The 18899-nt window shown below is 50.7% G+C and overlaps 1 protein-coding gene across 7 annotated transcripts in view; it reads left to right on the forward strand.

Moving 5' to 3' along the window:
• Positions 1 to 18899, forward strand: part of LOC149126407 (uncharacterized) — a 342003-nt gene that overhangs the window by 86460 nt on the left and 236644 nt on the right. For 4 of the 7 annotated variants that reach the window (XR_016233593.1, XR_016233592.1, XM_089332520.1 and 1 more), the window contains exon 2: positions 9451 to 9605. Coding sequence is in view for 2 of the 7 variants with exons in the window: in XM_089332520.1 (XP_089188646.1) it covers positions 9451 to 9605 (155 nt within the window). In the remaining 5 variants the exon portion in view is untranslated. Of the gene's footprint in view, positions 1 to 9450; positions 9606 to 13240; positions 13869 to 14649; positions 14868 to 18899 lie in introns of those variants that run through there. The other 3 variants (XR_016233591.1, XR_016233594.1, XR_016233597.1) reach the window with 3 other exon arrangements.

Raw genomic sequence — 18899 nt, forward strand, 5'->3', positions numbered from 1 at the left:
CCGCGGCCAGTGCGCTGTGGCCGGCGCACCGCGCTGATCCGATGGTAGGAGCCAGGAGCCAGGTGCTTTTCCTGGTCTCCCATGGGGTGCAGGGCCCAAGCACCTGGGCCATCCTCCACTGCACTCCCTGGCCGCAGCAGAGAGCTGGCCTGGAAGAGGGGCAACCGGGACAGAATCCAGCGCCCCAACCGGGACTAGAACCCGGTGTGCCGACGCCGCAAGGTGGAGGATTAGCCTAGTGAGCCGCGGCGCCGGCCAGTCTACATTCTCTTAAGAGTAACCCTTTTGGGATCCCAACCGGATGCCTTAGTTTAGTAGGACCCTAATTCTTGGTTGGTCCTGAATTCCAGTCTTTGCCCAGCTCTGAGACTCTTGATATTGTTCCAATATCAGACTGGTTACTGTTGAATGGAAACATCTGCCAGGAACAAGCCACACTGGTGACTTTCTTTCCCTAAAGGATCATGGCGTCCCAAGGCCCTGCCATCTTGGTAGTTCTGTGATATCTGTGAACACATGTTTCTCATGCTCTGTCCGTGTTTCCCTCAAGTGCATTCTTTCAAAGTCAATGTTTTGGTTTTGGTTGGTGCTATTTAGTATTAGAGATTATAGAATTGATCATTCTGAAAAGTGAGCTGTTTCCTGAATTGTGAGTTGTAGCAATCCCAGGTATAAGCAGAAAAATTCTCTCATTTTATTTTTTTTTAAGATTTATTTTTATTTATTTGAAAGGCAGAGTTATACAGAGAGGTAGAAGTAGAGAGAGAGACAGAGAGGGAGAGAGGAAGATATCTTCCCTCCTCTGGTTCACTTCCCAAATGGCTACAATGATGGAAGTTGGGCTGATTAGAAGCCAAGAAACAGGAGTTTCTTCTGGGTCTTCCATGTGGGTGCAGGAGCCCAAGGACTTGGGCCATCCATTACTGCTTTCTCAGGTGTGTTAGCAGGGAGCTGGATTGGAAGTGGAACAACCAGGACTCAGTATGCTGGGGCTTTAACCTGCTGTGCCACATATCACGCATTTTTAAAGGTGATTGTAGTGGACCAATGAGGGAGGAAGGTCATGACTCACACACTGAGGAATAAACTGGGGCAAGAGCAATCAGAAGCCTGGGGAGCAAGTCACTCATGCTCACGAGAGACAATTGAAGGCATGAATAGGGCTTGGGTTTGTGTGCTTCATTCTTAGGCTCAGAAAATCTTACAACTTTTGACTTTCTCCTATTTTTTCCGTTTATTCACAAATAAGAAAGCAGTTTTCAGCTAGCCTGTTGGTTTTGCCTTTGGCTGAGATTTTGCTGATGTTGTGGCTCTTAGTTTTCATCTTGAGTTGTTTAGGTGGCTCCCAGATATGTTCACGTTTTAGCTCATGGGGTCAGATATGTTCACGTTTTAGCTCACTGGGTCATCTTGTGTAAACCTACACACGGCAGAGATACATCTACATTCCTTTCCGGTAGGTAGAAATTCTTGGGAGCGACGTCCATTTTCCTTAGTCACTCTTTTTCCAGGTTTTAATTCTGTGGAGTTCTTGTTCATTGAGTTCATGATTTTGTTGTCTTTTCCTCCCTCATTGTCCCCACATCTTTCTCAGCATTGACCCAGATTAGGTGCCTCCCTCCTCAACTCTGCTGCAGCGGCATTATCTGGTAGCTTGACAATGACCTTAGTGGATTATTTACACCATGAAAATTGTGAGGCACTGCTTCAGGCTCGTATTGCCCAGAGGGCAGGTGGTGAATGCTTGCCAGCTCAGCCATGCCCTGACCCCTCCGTGCAGTGAAGTGCGGTCAACACCAAGATGGACGGAGATCTGGGACCACAGAGCGGAGGTGCGTCTCTGCTGCGTAGGACACGAACAGGATGGAGCACCAACTCTCGTTACTCATAAAGCTCCCTTGATGCTTCCAGCTCCTATGGACCACCAACTCATTTTTCTACTGTTCGGGCTTGAGCCTCTCCTTTGGGTGGTTGGGACACAGCATGGATGAAGTCATTCCTTTCCATTCTTTTCCCTTCATCTCACATGTGCACAACTGTGGAGAGCATCACTGATCGTGTGCTGTGCCCCTTCGCATGTGAACGGAGCGCCCCAGGCACGGCGCAGGAGCCCATGCCCTATTCCCAACAGCAGCGTTTTTGCCAGGTCTGCTTTGGTTTTGCAGCACAGTGGAGTTAGGGAAGAGAACACACGGAGGGTCACCACATGACTGCTTCCCTGGAGGAGTGCGTAGGAGCCCCAGTGCTCCCAGCAGCAGAGCTTGGCAGAGCCCTCACTGCTGTCGCCATCATTGCGGGGTTTCTCTCTTGGATCTCCCCAGAGCATCGGTGACAGGCGCACAGGCCAGGATCCTGTATGTTAAGTCTTGAAGCTGAGGTTTTGCTTTTCAGTTCACTTGCCGTGCACAAGTGACTGACACCTTTGTTTTTGTTGTTGTTCTGCCTGTAAAACAATGCCTGCGGACTTCTATGTCTCTTACAACAACCCCAACACTACTCACTACCTTATTTCATCTTTGTAAGAGCCCTATAAGGTAATAACAAAATAGTTTTAGCAACTCCATCAATTGGTCACTTCTATCGGCTGTCAGTATCCTGGGCACTTGACACAAATTATCCTGTTTAATTTTTACAAAACCCTTATGAGGTTGGTGCTGCTGTCATCCTTTCAGGGGAGGATATAAAATCTCCTGAAAGTATAAAATGATTTATCCAAGGTATTACAGAAACTCGTAGACTCTGAAATTGAATTTAATAAAAGGGTACATCAAACAATTTATGGAAATGGAATTAAAAGATAATTTTGGTGCAAAAAGGATTTAAATCCATGCTTACAACAGTTCTTCAAATAGTTCATGCAATGTATGTATGATGAAAAAAGCTGTGTATGAATTTCAAAATTGCACACAAATTTATTTGAAAAGCAGAGTGACCAAGAGAGAGGGAGAGACAGAGGAGAGATGCCTTCCGTCTTCTAGTTTGCTCCACAAGTGCCTGCAACATCCAGAGCTAGGCCAGATTGAAGCCAGGACCCATCCACCTCTGCCACATGGGCGGCAAGGGCCCAAGCACTTTAACCATCGTCTGCCTTTCAGACATGTCAGCAGGAAGCTGGATTGGAAGCGGAGGAGTTAGCACTCTGACATGAAATGTGAGCATCGCAAGACAGACAGACACACACAGAAACAGAGAAGAGACTGAGATAGAGATCTTCCATGTGCTGGTCCACTCCCCAGGTGCCTGGAACACCCAGGCAGGGCTGGGGCAGGGTCAAGAGTCAGGAGCCTGGAACCTCATCTGGGCTCCCATGTGGGTGGCAGGGTCTACAACATTTGAGCCGTTACCTGCTGCTTCCCCTGTGAGTTAGGAGGAAGCTAGATCTGAGTGGAGAACTGGGGCACTAACTGGCACTCTGATACAGGCTGCAGGCATTCCAAGAGGAGGGTTAACCTGCCGCACCACGTCTGACCCGATTTATCTTTTTGTTCCATTTTCCACAGACTCTTTTTTTTTTTTTTTTTTTTTTTTTTGACAGGCAGAGTGGACAGTGAGAGAGAGAGACAGAGAGAAAGGTCTTCCTTTTGCCGTTGGTTCACCCTCCAATGGCCGCCGCAGCCGGCGCGCTGCTGCCGGCGCACCGCGCTGATCCGATGGCAGGAGCCAGGAGCCAGGAGCCAGGTGCTTTTCCTGGTCTCCCATGGGGTGCAGGGCCCAAGGACCTGGGCCATCCTCCACTGTACTCCCTGGCCACAGCAGAGAGCTGGCCTGGAAGAGGGGCAACCGGGACAGAATCCGGTGCCCCAACCGGGACTAGAACCTGGTGTGCCGGCGCCGCTAGGCGGAGGATTAGCCTAGTGAGCCGCGGCGCCGGCCCCACAGACTCTTTTATGTATACTCATGTAGGACTCCATAACCTGTATTCTTAACCATGGCTGCCTCCCATAAAAATCAGAAAAAGATGGAAAAGCGTACACAATGAAGATGACTAATTAACTTTGTCCTGGCCTTTGTTTGCAGTGCTACGGTATAGGGTTGTGAGGGTTGGTGGGACGTGGGGCTCCCTCTGGGGTGATCCAGTTTGGACCTGGCTGCTTTCCTGCTCCACTCCACACCCCGCCCCCACCTCGGTTATTCCCCGGTGGGCTTCTTGCAGTCAGGGCTGTGGCTCTTAGGGAGTCAGGAGCTTCTTGCCAACTCCAGCTGCAGTCTCAGCGCTCCGAGGGGATTAGCACCGTGGAATCAGCACACAGACCAAACCCGAGTGTCACAAAGCAAAGATTTCACATTTCATGTTAAATCATATCCTAAAACAAGTGTGAAGAATTGGGATTAAGTGAGAAACGCACATTTCAGGGATTGAAATGGGTTCCAATCAGGGTGAAATCTACCAATTGCCCAGCCCTGTCCTCACCTTTGTGGGGGGTGTCTGGACCTCCAGGTCCACATGCTGTGCATCAACAGGTGCGTAGCATAGCAGGAGAGGCTGGGGTCAGGCTGATGGGCTGGCTGCAAGGAATGTGAGAGTCACACCAGGGAAACCAAATAGTGTTCCCAGGAAAGCTCTTTTTCTGATTGCATAACAATAAATAGCAAAGGAGGGAAAGATAAGGAAGGGGGCGGGAGTGGGGGGGGGGTAACAGCATCTGAGAGACCAGTTCAGCACGTGTTTCCAAGGACCAGGAGCTGGACAGCCCCGGGCAGTTTCCTTTGCCACCTGCCTTGCAGAGCAGCTGTCCTCTGGCAGCTGATGTTGCCTGCACCAGCAGTGGCACGGAAGTCTGGGAGCTACCCACGTGGCTTGCTTTTGTTCTAGGGTTTGGGGGTCCTAAAAGAGTGAAACATGTGCCACACGAGCTTTGCCTGCTGACCATGGTCCTGGTGCAAAGACTGGACCCTGCACGTGTCCTGGAAGAGCTGCCCTGGCATTCTTGGTCTCCATGTCTCCCCAGGTGTGAATTGGAGCTAGAAGACAGCAGAGCAAGGCAGGGTTCTGGAAGCCCAGGACAGCGGGATGGGGTGGGGTGGAGCGGAAGGTGACACCCAGGGGAGGGAGGCAGGTGGCAGCTGAGGCTGACCTTGCAAGAGGACCCACCCCAGGTGCTGCCTGTGTTGCAAGGAGGCAGCTTATTTGTAGTTCTTCCTTCCTTGTAGAACCTAAATGTTTGCTTATTTAATGAAAAGATTATGGGGGTGGGAGGTTGGCTGTTGCAATTCCATAGCAAAAACCTCATGAAAAAAATTATTTTTCAACCGAGATTTCTGTCTGAGGTTTCCCGTATCCTGTGTGTGCCTGAAACAAATACCCCATTCCTAGACAAATCACAACTGGTGTCTGATGTGTCAGTGACTGCCCTGAGAGTGTCAGGGTCACCTTTTATTGTCACTCATCATCAATGTTCAGTGCCAGGTGGGGAGCGTCCCATCAGAGGACCCTCAGTGGTCACCCTGCCATCTATCCAGTAGGATTTTGTAGAAAATGTGGATCTTGCTTATGCCTAGGATTCAAAGTTCCTTACACATGTGCTGTGGACACCTCCTTCAGGCTATGGAGCAAGGTGAGGCAGGGTGACCCTGCGCCCCTGCTGTCATGCGCAGCCCCTGGCTCCTTGCCCCTCCTCCTCCTTCTCCAGAGCTCCATTACTGACTGTATTCATTGCTCATTATTGTGTTCATTCACAGACTAGGTGACTCAAACAACAGCAGCATCTCCCGTCTGGAGCCTGGGGGGCTGAGAACAAGCTGTCCAGGTGGTCTCTTAGGGGGCCCTTTCTGCGGCTTGTAGGTAGTGCTGTGCTGCCCGTGGGTATCCCTCCCCGTGGGTGTCTGTGTCCTAATCCCCTCTTCTGAAAGGTCATAAGCATCCTGGATGAGGGGCCACCCCAGTAACCTCCCTTTACCTCCGTCAGCTTTTTGAAGAACCTCTGACCAAGTGCAGTCACATTCCATAGTCCTGGGGATTAGGATTGGAGTGTACAACTCAGAGCCAAAGACTCGCCAAACAGATCAGCGGGCTGCCCGGTGGGAGCAGAGCTGAATCCGTGAAGACTGGAAGTCAGTGCAGCCCGTGTGCCGTTGGACACCTGCTAGTCCCCTCCCCAGCACCACTTCCTCCCAGGGATCCCAGCTTCCCTAGTGGCATCTTCACGTCTCCTTGCTGAACCCTGGCCCATTGTGCCTTTGCTGTCTTTCCCAGCCTTGATCACAGACACACCGTCTGTCTTTCTACTTGGGCTTCCCAGAAATGGGGTTGTGGTGATCCTGAAATTCCAGTTCCAATTTCACTTCTTTTTGATTTAGATGTAGATCCCATAAAAAAAATCCTTCCCTCCCTTATGCTGTGAGCTGCTTTGGGCAGGTAGGCAGTGTGAGGACGGGTGCCGGAGGGCCAGGGACTGCTCAGCAGAAGCAGAACCCCTTCCTGAGGAGCCTCGGCTGCCAAGACCCAGCTGGCCCGGAGGTCAGTGCTGGTTACCTCTTCCCGTATCCCCGAAGCCTGAATTTCACCTGCACACAGCTGGCTACCAGGGGTCCCGACCCTCCCCCACCCCCCAATTCATAACACATCTGACATCATATAACACACAGAAGGCGACACTGCCCTGTACCTCATTTGTGAGGGTGTGGCATGTTGGAGAAGGGGTCTTTCAGAGTAGAGGTCTGGACTTTGGAGCAGGAGGACCGAGAACATTCGCACTGGTCAGCATCCCCTACTAGGTCTGGTCTTCCTTTCCCACTGCCCCCAGCGGGAGAGCCTTGTGACGTACAAGGTGGTGGCTCTCACGGCTGGTCCCAGGCAGGCAGCATGAGCCTGGCCTGGCCCTTGTCACAAATGCACATGAGTCCTACCTCTGTTCTGAGTGAGGAGGTGGGGGTGGATCCAGGCTGCATTCTAGGCAAGCCCTGAGCTCACTGGCCTGTGCTGAGCTTTGAGCTGGGCTGCTGTGTTGGGCCCCAGGATACTGGAGTGAGGTGTGACTTCTCTGGGCTTTGCAGGCAGGCCCAGGCTAATGCAGAAGGAGACAGACATCCATGTTACTGTAATCTGGTTAGTGGGCCTAAATTAAATGCCCACATCTCATCGTGTTTCTCAACCCAACTGACGCTGTTAATAACTGCTCCATTTCACGCAGTGATACACTTGTAAGCTGTGGGGTTTTGGGCCTCTGTGAATCATTTGTTCATTCATAATGATGTAGTAGTGGGGACACACGATGGGCCAGGCAGTTTGCTGAGGGTGCACTCCTCTGAGATGCTGCCAGCCTGTGGAACTGGGCAGGGGTAGATGTGAAATCAGAGAAATTTGAGTTTTGAGCTGAAGTTGAAAGTGGCCTTGAACAAGCCAGCTGGGTAAGTCTGTGCACGTAGGCCTGAGGTGAAGAAGCGAGGTGGGCGTGAGGGGCCGAGAGCAGGGCTTCGTGGCAAGCACTCACCTGGCAATGGTGTGGGACAGACAGGTGCAGAAACCCCAAGGCTCCCAGGACAGAATGTGTCTTCCTCATCCTTGGCACACCTTGAGTCCGGGCTGGCTGTGGGGGTGCTCCAGGGGCCTCTTCCTTGTGGGGCCCAGGTTGGAGAAGAGCCGGATTCTGGGTTGCGCCTTTCTCATGGCAGAGGCTAAGAGCCAGGACGGAGCACCATGGTGTCCCCAGAGCTGCTCCAGGGCCACCCTGATGGTGTTGTGTAGTTTGAGGTGCAGGGCGATGGACGGACAGAGAGGGCAGCAGAGTTGGGGTCAGGGCCTGTTCTGTGGGGCCTGGGGAGGGGGAGGTGTGCATGGGGCTGGCAGGGACACAATCAGGCCATCATCAGTGTGGTGACTGCATTGAAGCAGGTGTGAGAGTCTTTAAGGAGGTCAGACGCCTGGATGAGGTGGGACTGGAGCTGGAGAGAGGAGATGGACATGGTTCTTCAACAAGTTCAGGGCAAACATGCAATATTGGGAAAACTATGCCTGGAATAAAGTCCTCTTTTTTGCACCAAAATAAACTTATATATATTTGAAATGACTTACTTATTTGAAAGAGTTAGGGAGGGGAAGAGGAAGAGAGCAATCTTCCATCTGCAGGTTCACTCCTCAATTGACTGCAGTGGCTAGGGTTGGGCTAGGTGGCAACCAGGAGCTCGGAACTCTTTCTGGGTCTCCCATGTGGGTCAGGGGCCCAGGCACTGGGGCCATTCTCTGCTGCTTTCCCAGGTGTATTAACAGGGAGCTGGATCAGAAGCAGAGCAGCTGGGACTTGAACCAGTGCTCTGATGTGGGATGCCCGCGCCATACAAGTGGCATCTTAGCTGTAGTGCTGTAACATTGGTCCTACATTTATCTTTTAATTCAATTTTCCATAAAAATTTTCAAGTAGCCTCATATTTTGAGGGGAAAATGAATGACCTTGGTGATCAATATGAGTTTGGTTTTCAGTGTGTTCAGTTTGCGATTCCTTACAACCATCCTCGTGGCTATATCCAGTGAGTAGTTGGGTACAACATTTTTTTTAAATTTTTTAAATTTTATTTATTTATTTTTATTTATTTGACACATAGAGTCAGACAGTGAGAGAGAGGCAGAGAGAAAGGTCTTCCTTCCGTTGGTTCACCCCCCAAATGGCTGCTATGGCCGGTGCACCATGCTGATCCGATGGCAGGAGCCAGGTACTTATCCTGGTCTCCCATGGGGTGCAGGGCCCAAGCACTTGGGCCATCCTCCACTGCACTCCTGGGCCACAGCAGAGAGCTGGACAGGAAGAGGAGCAACCGGGACTAGAACACGGTGCTGGGTACAACATTAAAAGAAAATTCTTTCCCAGTTTCCTTTGTGATATTACTTGAAAGTTGTGAGAATAGCTTCCTTAGTGGAGATGGCTTCTGTGTTGCCATTTTCTTACTCTTAGACCACACAGGGTATTAAAACACAGCACTGCTCACGGGCAACACATTTTTCCTGTTTGTGTCTCAAGTTATTTAGAAGGGAGAGTGCTCTCTCTACTTCTCATTTCTGGGTACAAGTGTTCCTGCCGGCCCACAAGTGAGAGAACACGCCTCCTTTTCCTTGGTAACACGTCAGGGTGCGAGCCGGGGGAATCAAAGTGTCAAAATCAGCTAGCGGCTCTTTGCGCTGTGCCTGCCCACCTCCCAGATGCAGGCACAGCACTGAGCACCCCCAGCCTTCTGTGGGAAAGCTGGCAAACAGGCAAAGACACGAGCCGCCGAAGCTACACAGGGCTCCTGGACCACTGAGACAGAGCTTAATCCTTTTAGGACCAGCCAACCTTTTCTGAGTGCTGCTTTATCTTATGTAAATCACTGGAGTTCAGGAAAATTCAGTATTTAGAATACAAAGCAGGATGGGTCTGGGATTCCTTTGTGCACTCTGCCCGCGTTCCTAGAGTACGTGCGGTTTCTGAGAACACGCTTGCGATGTTTGAACTTGGATTTGCGACATCCCTCTTTCTCCAGGAAACGCGTTTTGGTCCGCGACCCCAGCTGCGGGACCACGATCACAAACCTCACGGAATGTTGATGTCTCCGCAGCCTTCTGAGAACTTTCGAAGTGCCCGCGGAGAGTGTTGTCGTCACAATCGACGTTCATTTTCCAACCTGAAGGCCATCCAGTAAGCTCTTTCTCAGTTCCTTTCAAAACATATCAGAGCATTAGACTATTTGAAAGTCCATGTGACTCCTAATTGTAAATCCAGTATATCTCGCCCAGGTAGCTCAGGAACCACAAAGTTGTACAATGTTGCACGGACACCTCTTTATTACACGTGAGCCCCAGGCGGGTGGGGCCCTGCTTGTTTTCCTAAAGCTCCTGATTTGGGAGCAAAAAGAAGGTGTCAGGCAGGCTTGTCGCCCTGACTGCGTGGCCTAAGCTTGAGTTTGGGGCAAGAGCAGGTGCCCCTGGAGGACCCCCCCGCTCCTGCTGAGTGGGGGGTGCCGGGTTTCCCAGAGAGCTAATTGAGCTCAGCCGTGGCGAGCTTGGGCTCTGAGGTCATAAGACGCCTGCTGGAATCTTGGTCCCTGTTCACCTGCCGTGTAACCCCGAGCTTGTGATGTAATTTCTAAACCTTAACTTCCTCCTAGAGTGTGCAGGGGAATTCAATGATGTAACGTGGAAAAGCACATAGGTAAGCAATAGCAGTCATCTCCGTAAGGAGGACAGACCGAGTCCTCAATGGGTTTAGTTGGTTAAACACAGGTGGGTGTGAGAAACGGTCACTTGCAAGATTAATCCTCAGTTGCTGTGAGACACAGCTCAGTGTGAGCAGCAGGCTTTCTCCTGTGCATTCTCATGCCTCCGGAAGAGAGATCCAGCAACTGTGCCGCGAGCGCTTTGCCGCGAGCCCTGTGGTTCAATTGGAGCTCTTAGCCAAAGTAGGATTTTACCAACTAAAGGGCCTTGGCATATTCCTTGGCTTCTTGGGCCAGCTTCAGCTGGAGATGAGCTGGAATCTTCCCCACTACGTTCTCCTCCAAAATGTTAAGTTTTCTTCACTTTGTATGCAAGTGTCGGCTCTTGTTGGTGGTATTTCCCTAGATGGCTCATTGCCACGGTGTGTGGGGTCACTCCCGCGTCATCAGGTGGGTAAGGATGGAGCATCTCCCCATGTCTGTACAGAGGAGTGATGGCAGAGAGCGAGCAGATGAGCGAGGGGGCCGGATGTGAGTCCGAGCTCTGCCCTTGTGTCGTGTGGGTGTGAGGCTCAGCCTCCTCCTCGGAGGGCTGAGGGCCAGGGTCACCCTCCACTTGGTCTCTGGGTGTCAGCCAGGAGAATGAAAGTGCCAGGATATTATTCAGCCATAAAAGGAACGAAATTTTGCCATTTGCTGACCCTGAAAAGGAGCCAAACTCAGGCCAAATATTGTGCGGTTCCCTTGATAGGAAGTTCCTGGGACATACAAATTCACAGAGACAGAAACTGGAATTGAAGTCAGCAGGGCTGGGGGGCGGGGCGGGGGCGGGAAGACTCACTGCTTCCTGGGTGCAGAGTTTCAGTTTGGGAGATGATGCTGGCAATGGTTGAAAACAATGCACATGTACCTGAGAATGGCTAAAAATGGTAAATATGCTGCCTTACCACAGTAAAAAATTCCAAAAAACAAAGAATGAAAATGCAAACAAGGGAAGGTATGGTACAAACTCACGTTATAACGAGAAGTGTCCGTCATCATTTTTGCCAGGTAAGAGGAATGCAGAGAGGAAATTGGGGCTAATTGGCTGTCTGGTGGTGCCTGGGTCTGGCGTGGCAGGGTGCTGAGGCAGGACACAGGACCTGGGGCGGGGGCCCCCGGCTGAGTCTGGGCCATCTCCCACTCATTGGTGGTGACACAGTGATCTTGCTGACCCCTCTTTCTTCCTCTCTGAAGTGAGGAGTTATTCCAGATGGCCCTCAGCGCCCTCCCCCCACCCCAGGGCACCACCACTCTCAAATTTCCTGTTTCTTCTTTGGATCCAATCCCATTCCCTTAAATGCCGCCCTCTCTTACTTTCACCATCACGTGGGGGAAGATCATGTTTGCTTACTAACTTGAGTTTTTTAAAACCAAAAAACCCCACCTAGGTGTCCACCGATTCTGAAACTCACCTCTTCGACCCTCAAACACCCAAGGAGCACCAGGTGCGGCCTGCTCCGTCACCCGCCCTGGAGGGGGCAGGCTGTGCTGCTCTGCGGCGCCCTCTGGTGGCCTCTGATCGACACAGTCGCCATCCGCCCAGGGTTTCCCCAGCTTTGTGCCTTGGGCTGGGCGAGGTGATTTATTCTGACACATGGGTGTCTGAGGCGTCGGGTACAGACATGGAAAATGGTGTCTCCCCTATCTGGAAGTCTGTCTCTTAGTGGCCAGTGTGGAAGATACGGAAAAAAAGGTCTGTTCGTGTCTGTTTCTGTTGTGTGCCATTGTACCCGAGGGTGAAATCAGGGAGAAGAGGTGAGTGACTGAAAGAAGTGGGCTGGCTCCCTTGGCAGGAATCCACTCATTAGCAATATACCTATTTTACAAAGGGAGATTAGATAAATTAGAGATTAAAGAAAGTGGAACAGATGTTTTTCCTCTGATAAGCATCATTCTGTAAAAAAACTCCAGAGAGAAATGGTGCAGCAAACACGAGATGAGCCGGCAGAGGCACTCTGGGCGGGTGGGAGGGAGAGCTGGCCGCCTGGCACAGGCGCCTGACGCCGGCAGACGGACGTAATCTTTTCCCCTTCCCTAACAGCCGTGGGCTGGCCCTTGCTGTGCCCATTTTACAGGTGAGGAAGGTGGCCGAGGCTCCCAGGGGCCTGATGCATTCAGTAGCTTGGGGTAGATCTGGGGGCCTCAAGCCCCAGAGACTGCAGTGTAATTGGGCTTGGTGGGGCCCGGGTCACCCTAAGGCACTGGCTGGCTGCTGATCGACAAGAACCAAAAGCCCCATGGGAGCTGGTCTGTCTCCTCTCAGACCCCTGCTGGGAGCCGTTGCCCACCGCCTGGCTGTTTCTGGACTCAGCCTGCTCTGTGGGGGTGGGGAGGGCGTCGAAGGCCCCATCTGTCCCCACCCAGAGGGGGCCTGGCTGCGTGATGGGCTCTGCAGTGGACCCGTCGTGCCGTGTGGGCCGTGTGCCTTGACCAGAAGTTGGCCCCAGGCTCTAGACGGAGGGCTAAGCGAACACTCCCTGGTCTGCCTCTGAAATGTGCTGGGTCCGGAGCAACTCTGTCTCTGCTGTGCCTGCAGGGGGGAGGCTGGGAGGGCCGGGCCGGGGTGCTGCCGAGGGCACTGAAGCCAGTCTGCCCCAGGTGACAGGGAGCAACCGGCCGTCACTGGGCTAGAAACAAGTTGGGACTGACACACATCTGTCTCTGTTTCACGCATCTTTCAATGCCACTGTGCGAATTCTGCTGCGTCTATGCGGGCTTCCCTGAGGGTCAGGCTCTGGCTTAGCCGGGCTCTCCCCTGCTACTTCCCCTGTGTTGTCACCCTGCGGGACCCATGGCCTGAGGGGAGGCCTGGCCTGATGGGCAGTCAGTAGCTAGTTAGTGTTTGACAGGCCCTGGGACAGAACCAGAAGATGATGTAGGTCTGGGGAAACTGAGGCCCAGAGGCAGTGACTCGCAGTCAGCCTCTGGAGCTGTGGCTTCTACCTCTGTGCATCCAACAGAGCAATGCAAACATGGCGGAGAAAATGCACGTACACCGACCATTTCCGACCCCTCCCCTTTATTCTGTAAACAACGAAGTAAAGCAACTTCTTACATAGCTTCTCCGTTGCACTAGGTAAGAACAGCGCTCTAGAGATGATGCAAAGTATACAGAAGAATGCGTGCCAGTTCCGTGGGAAGACTGCCATTTCCTGCGAGGGACCTGGGCACCTGTGGGTGATGGTATCCCCAACATCCTGGACACCCCCCTGCCCGGGCATTGCGAGGGATGGCTGTATCTGGAAGGGGAGGGTTTGTTTTCCCTGTCTTGATTCCTTCCTTAGCCAGGAGGCTCTCTTCCAACCCTGACACTCCTGAGCCAGGGTCTTGCCTACCTAAAGCTCTCCCTGGCCTGCTTTCTCCTGTCCCCAGATTTTTGATGCAGTGAAGTGGCCTTCCATGCAGGTGCCTTTCTTACATCTGTCTTCTCAGGCCCTTCCTCCCAAGTGGGAGGGCAGATCTGTTTCTATAACAAAAGTTTTATACTGGTGTCTATGTAGAGGGCAAACTGCCACAGGAGAGAGCTGTTGTTAATAACAACATGGGTATTTCTTCAGTGGTGTGTTCAGCCAGTTCTTTTTCTTAAAAGCCACAAATGCTTGTTGAGTATCTGCTGTGGACCAGGCAGTCCGATGAGGTACAGGGAACTTAGGGCACAAAGAGATTTACAAAGTTCTCTGGCAGGAAAAGGGCATGGCCGTGGAAGCACTAAGGGCAGGCACACACTCAGGGATGGGGGTGCCACCCAAAGTGTCCCGGAGACCAGGGGCAGCCCAAGATCTGCAGAAAACAGCGGCGGTTGCAGATGAAGAGAGGAGGCAGCGGGTTGCAGTCCTAGGGCTGAGCCTGGGGCCATCAGTGTGGGGGTCAGCGGGGTGGGCCAGAGAGACATTAGCTCCCGCCTCCCAGGACCGCTGGAGCTACCCACAGGGTTAGCGTAGGGCAGGAAGCCACACGAACAAGGCTTTACCACCACTGAACTTCGGAAGGGGACGCTTCAGGCACATCCCAGGGAAGAGCGAGCAGATGAGGACTTGAACCTCTGTGTAGCCATCACCCAGCTTCAGTGGGGGTCAACTCATGGCCAGCTTTGTTCCGTCTCCTCTCCCACTTCCTGCTCCTGATCCCTGCCCTTGATTTCCAAAGGGGTTATGTTCTGGTAATAGGAGTGGAATTAAAAGGTATACTTGTTTTAGTGTGAAAAAGTTAAAATATGTGCAAACTAGGGGTCTTCAGAAAGGTCATGGAAAATACATATTATGAACAAACTATGCATGGACTTTGATGTATTTTTGCATCAAATAATGCTACATTGTAATCATGTTTTTCTGTGAGCTTTTTGGAGTACCCTTGTATCATAAGTTGAAAATGCATTTAAGATACAACCTACTGGGGTCGTGGTGCAGTAGGTTAATCTTCCACCTGCAGTGCTGGCATCCCATATAGGTGCTGGTTCTAGTCCCAGCTGCTCTACTTCCAATCCAGCTCTCTGCTATGGCCTGGGAAAGCAGTGGAAGATGGCCCAAGTCCTTGGGCCCCTGCACCTACGTGGGAGACTAGGAAGAAGCTCCTGGCTCCTGGCTTCAGATCGGCACAGCTCCAGTCGTTGCAGCCACTTGGGGAGTGAACCAACAGAAGGAAGATCTTTCTCTCTCTCTCTCTCTCTCACTGTCTGTAACTCTACCTCTCAAATAAAATAAATGAAATCTTTTTTTTTAAAAAAAGATACGACCTACCAAGTGTCAGAACCTAGCCTGCCTTAGTGTGCTGTGTATACTGACACTCGTCTACATGTGTGCAAAATTATCTAACACAAAGCCTACTAAATATACAGTTTGACTTTTTCATGTAACTTATTGAATACCGAAAGTGACAGATAGGATGGATGATTGAATAGATAAATGTTTGCAGCATCATAAAGTCAAAAAGTCATAAACTGAATCATCAAGAGTCAGGGACTGTGAGCAGTTTGGGGCAAGTCCCTGATGCCGTCTCTTCTGTAAACATTCTAATACATCTTTCTGAAAGAGAAGAGCTTGTCAGAAAAGCCAGAACTCGATATAATCATAACACAAAGCTAACCTTTCCTACATGACAACATACAATTTTCATGTATTTTCTCATATACATTAAGGTATTTCAAAATATTCATGGAAAAATGAAATGAAAAATGCCTGTGTTGATGTAAACAAATTTGAAAATTCATGGATAGTTTTTCATGATACATATTTTCCTTGGATGTATGGATTTCATAATGAACATTTCTGAAGAAAACTTGAGTGTGTGTTGTATATATACATACATACATACATACATACATATTTATTAGTTTGAGTCAGGATCCAATAAATTCCTTACATTGTGGTTTTATATATATACATGTATGTGTGTGTGTGTTCCACTATATATATATATATATTCCACAATATAAGGAACTTATTGGATACATATATAATAATAATATATATTATACATATAATATATATTATATATATATAACTTGAAAGGCAGCACGACAGAAGGAGAGACAGAGACAGATCCTCTGTCCACTGGTTACTCTCCAGTGGCAACAGCTTGGCCAGGCTGAAGCCAGGAGTTCCATCTACGTCTCCCACGTGCGTAGCAGGAACTCAAGTACCTGGGCCATCTTCTGCTGCTTTCCAGGCACATTAGCAGGGAGCTGGATCTGAAGTGAAGCTACGGGCACTTGATTTGGTGTTCCGATACGGGATGCTGGCCTTCCAGGCAGTGGCTGGCCTCAAGGCAAGGCTGTTATGTTTTTTAAGCCAGCTCTCTTTCCCTTTTAATTTCTCTGTGGAATGTCTGTTGAATGACAGGGTTTCTTTGTCCTGTAGTGCTCCCCACAGTTTAGATTTGTTGATTGCTTCTTAGGTGGTGGTGGGGTGGTGTTGACCGTGTTCCTCTGTTCCCCGTGATCACTGTGAGTTGGAAGTGGGACGGGGTTAGAGCTCAGTTTTAGGGATGAGCCGACCTCTTAGGGAAGGAGTGTCTTGGTTCACAGTCACTTTTTCGTGGTGCCTTTATGCCCAAAGAGACCCTAACAAGTCAGGTGATTACGTAGTTGCATTCAACCTAGTGTCCTTTTGAAAACTAGTATACATGCATTGAGTAAAAATATTTTCATTGCATCCTTAATAATCGCAGCTATTAGTTGAGTGTTGAATGGCTTCTCAAAATTTGAAATCGGATTCAACACAGCTATTCTCATTTCTTCTTTCATCTTCGTTTCCTACAAAGTGCTTACATTTTGTAAACTATAGTAAAATATACATAATAAAAATTTACTGGGGCTGGCACTCTGGTGTAGCGGGTAAAGCTGCCGCCTGCAATGCCAGCCTCCTATATGGGTGCCAGTTCAAGACCCAGATGCTCCACTTCCGATCCAGCTCTCTGCTATGGCCTGGGAAAGCAGTGCACCTGGGTGGGAGGCCAGGAAGAAGCTCCTGGTTCCTGGCTTTGGATTGGTGCAGCTTTGGCCATTGCAGCCAATTGGGTTGTCAACCAGTGGATGGAAGACCTCTCTCTCTCTCTGCCTCTAATTCTCTCTATGTGTAACTCTGACTTTCAAATAAATAAATCTTAAAAAAAAATTTAACCACTTTAACCATTTTTAAGTGAAAAGTTTGGTGGCATTTAGCATATTTACAATGTACAATTATCACCCCCATCTACCTGCAGGACTTGTTTACGGTCCCAGACAGAAGCCTGGGTCTGTGGCAGTCACTGTTCTGCTGTTTCTATGAATTTGAGTGTCCTAGTATCTCATGTAAGTGGGATGACGTAATATTGCCCTTTTGTGCTAGCTTTTTCCACTTTTTATATTTTCAGCGTCCATCCATGCTGTAGCTTGTTCTTGTTTCCACACTTCAGCCCTTTTTGGTTCTGAAGGAATCATGGTTTTCTCTATGTGGTTGTCTGTTGATGGACAGTGGGGTTGTTTCAACCTGTGTGTCATGGTGCAATTAACATGGACGGATAAGCCACTGAGTTTCTGTGCTGAGTTCTTGAGGGTACATGAGTTTAGGAAGGGGCTTTATTTTTGTCCCAGCAGCCTGGGAGACCAAGCATCACAGACGTGTGACATCACTGATATGAGTGCCACTTGGTCTAATGAGGAAAGTGAACTCCTGGAGCTGCTGGTTTGGACAGGACCTGGCTGCCTTTTCCTTCAGAAACTTAGAATCTCCTCTGGCAGATGTGCAGGGTCGTAGCAGTGTCCAGATGCCCCAGCCACAGTTCAGGTTGGGACTTCCAGGATCATATTTGAGTGGACTGGTAGTTGGAGAGGAGTGAACCTGGGAACCCAACAGGAGAGACGTGAGAGAGGGCTGAGAGTGGCAGAGACACTAAAACGAGGGATTGGGGTGGTTGTTGGAGCAGATGTTTTCCCAAGTTCCCCAGGTCCAGAGTGGGCAGGAAAGTACCTTGTGGCTGACTGTGGCCACTCCCTGCCCTGGTCAGGTCTGCCGGTGGGCTCTCATGGCCCTGTTCAATCTGTCCCAGCAGGCCGAGGCTGATCCCTGGGTCAGACCCTGTCATGGTCACTGGGAGACTCCTAAGTGCAGTATAAATCCTTTTCATCACCACAAGGTACTTGGCAGAGAAACAGGGCTGGCAGCTAAGCCTGTTTTGCTTTTGCTTTAGCTTTAGCTTTAGTTTGGGTCTTCTGCCTGGAAAAGCAGAAGAGAGACAAACGGAGTAGCACTGATACCCCAGAGGCAGCCTCAGTGTGACATGGAGATTTATTTTTCAAGATTTATTTACTTTTGTGAAAGGCAGAGCTACAGGGAGAGGGGGAGAGACAGAGACCTATCTATCTTCCATCTACTCCCCAAATGGCCACAATGGCCAGGCTGGGCCAGGCCAAAGCCAGGATCCTAGACTTCCATCTGGGTCTCCGACATGAGCGGTAGGGGCCCAGGTACTCCCAGGCGCATTAGCGGAGAGCTGGGTTGGAAGGGGAGCAGCTGGGACACATGGGGTGTTGTCCCCATGGGATGCCAGCGTGTGAGGAGGCAGCTTCACCTCCTGGCAGCAGTCTGGGTCCAGGGGCAGAGAGCTTGCCCTTGTTGGAATTCATTCCCCAGAAAGGTAGAATTAAAGTCCCTTTTGTTACAGATTGGTGGGGGATGAAGCCCACGTTCTGCCCAGTCTTCAGTGGAGAAGTGAAACTGCATGAGGCATGGCAGGGCGTGAAGCAGGTGGGCTGACGTTTGCCTTCTTGTGCGAAGAAGTCTGTGTGCCTGCTGGTTAATTCTGGTGCGGGCCAGTTATTTCTGGTGATGCTATTTTTTTTTTGACAGGCAGAGTGGACAGTGAGAGAGAGAGACAGAGAGAAAGGTCTTCCTTTCCCGTTGGTTCACCCTCCAATGGTCGCCGCTGCTGGCGCCCTGCAGCTGGCGCACCGCGCTGATCTGAAAGCAGGAGCCAGGTGCTTCTCCTGGTCTCCCATGGGGTGCAGGGCCCAAGCACTTGGGCCATCCTCCACTGCACTCCCGGGCCACAGCAGAGAGCTGGCCTGGAAGAGGGGCAACCGGGACAGAATCCAGTGCCCCGACCGGGTCTAGAACCCGGTGTGCCGGCGCCGCAGGCAGAGGATTAGCCTAGTGAGCCGCAGCGCCGGCCTGGTGATGCTGTTACTCAGTGACGATGTGCCCACAGACCTCCTCTGGCAGAGCCCTGGTGCTGATCCCGTGTGATAGGACCGGTTCCCT

This window comes from Oryctolagus cuniculus, chromosome 5, assembly GCF_051225735.1.
Source record: "Oryctolagus cuniculus isolate XC-2025 breed Fujian yellow rabbit chromosome 5, ASM5122573v1, whole genome shotgun sequence".
In the NCBI taxonomy this organism is placed as follows: Eukaryota; Metazoa; Chordata; class Mammalia; order Lagomorpha; family Leporidae; genus Oryctolagus; species Oryctolagus cuniculus.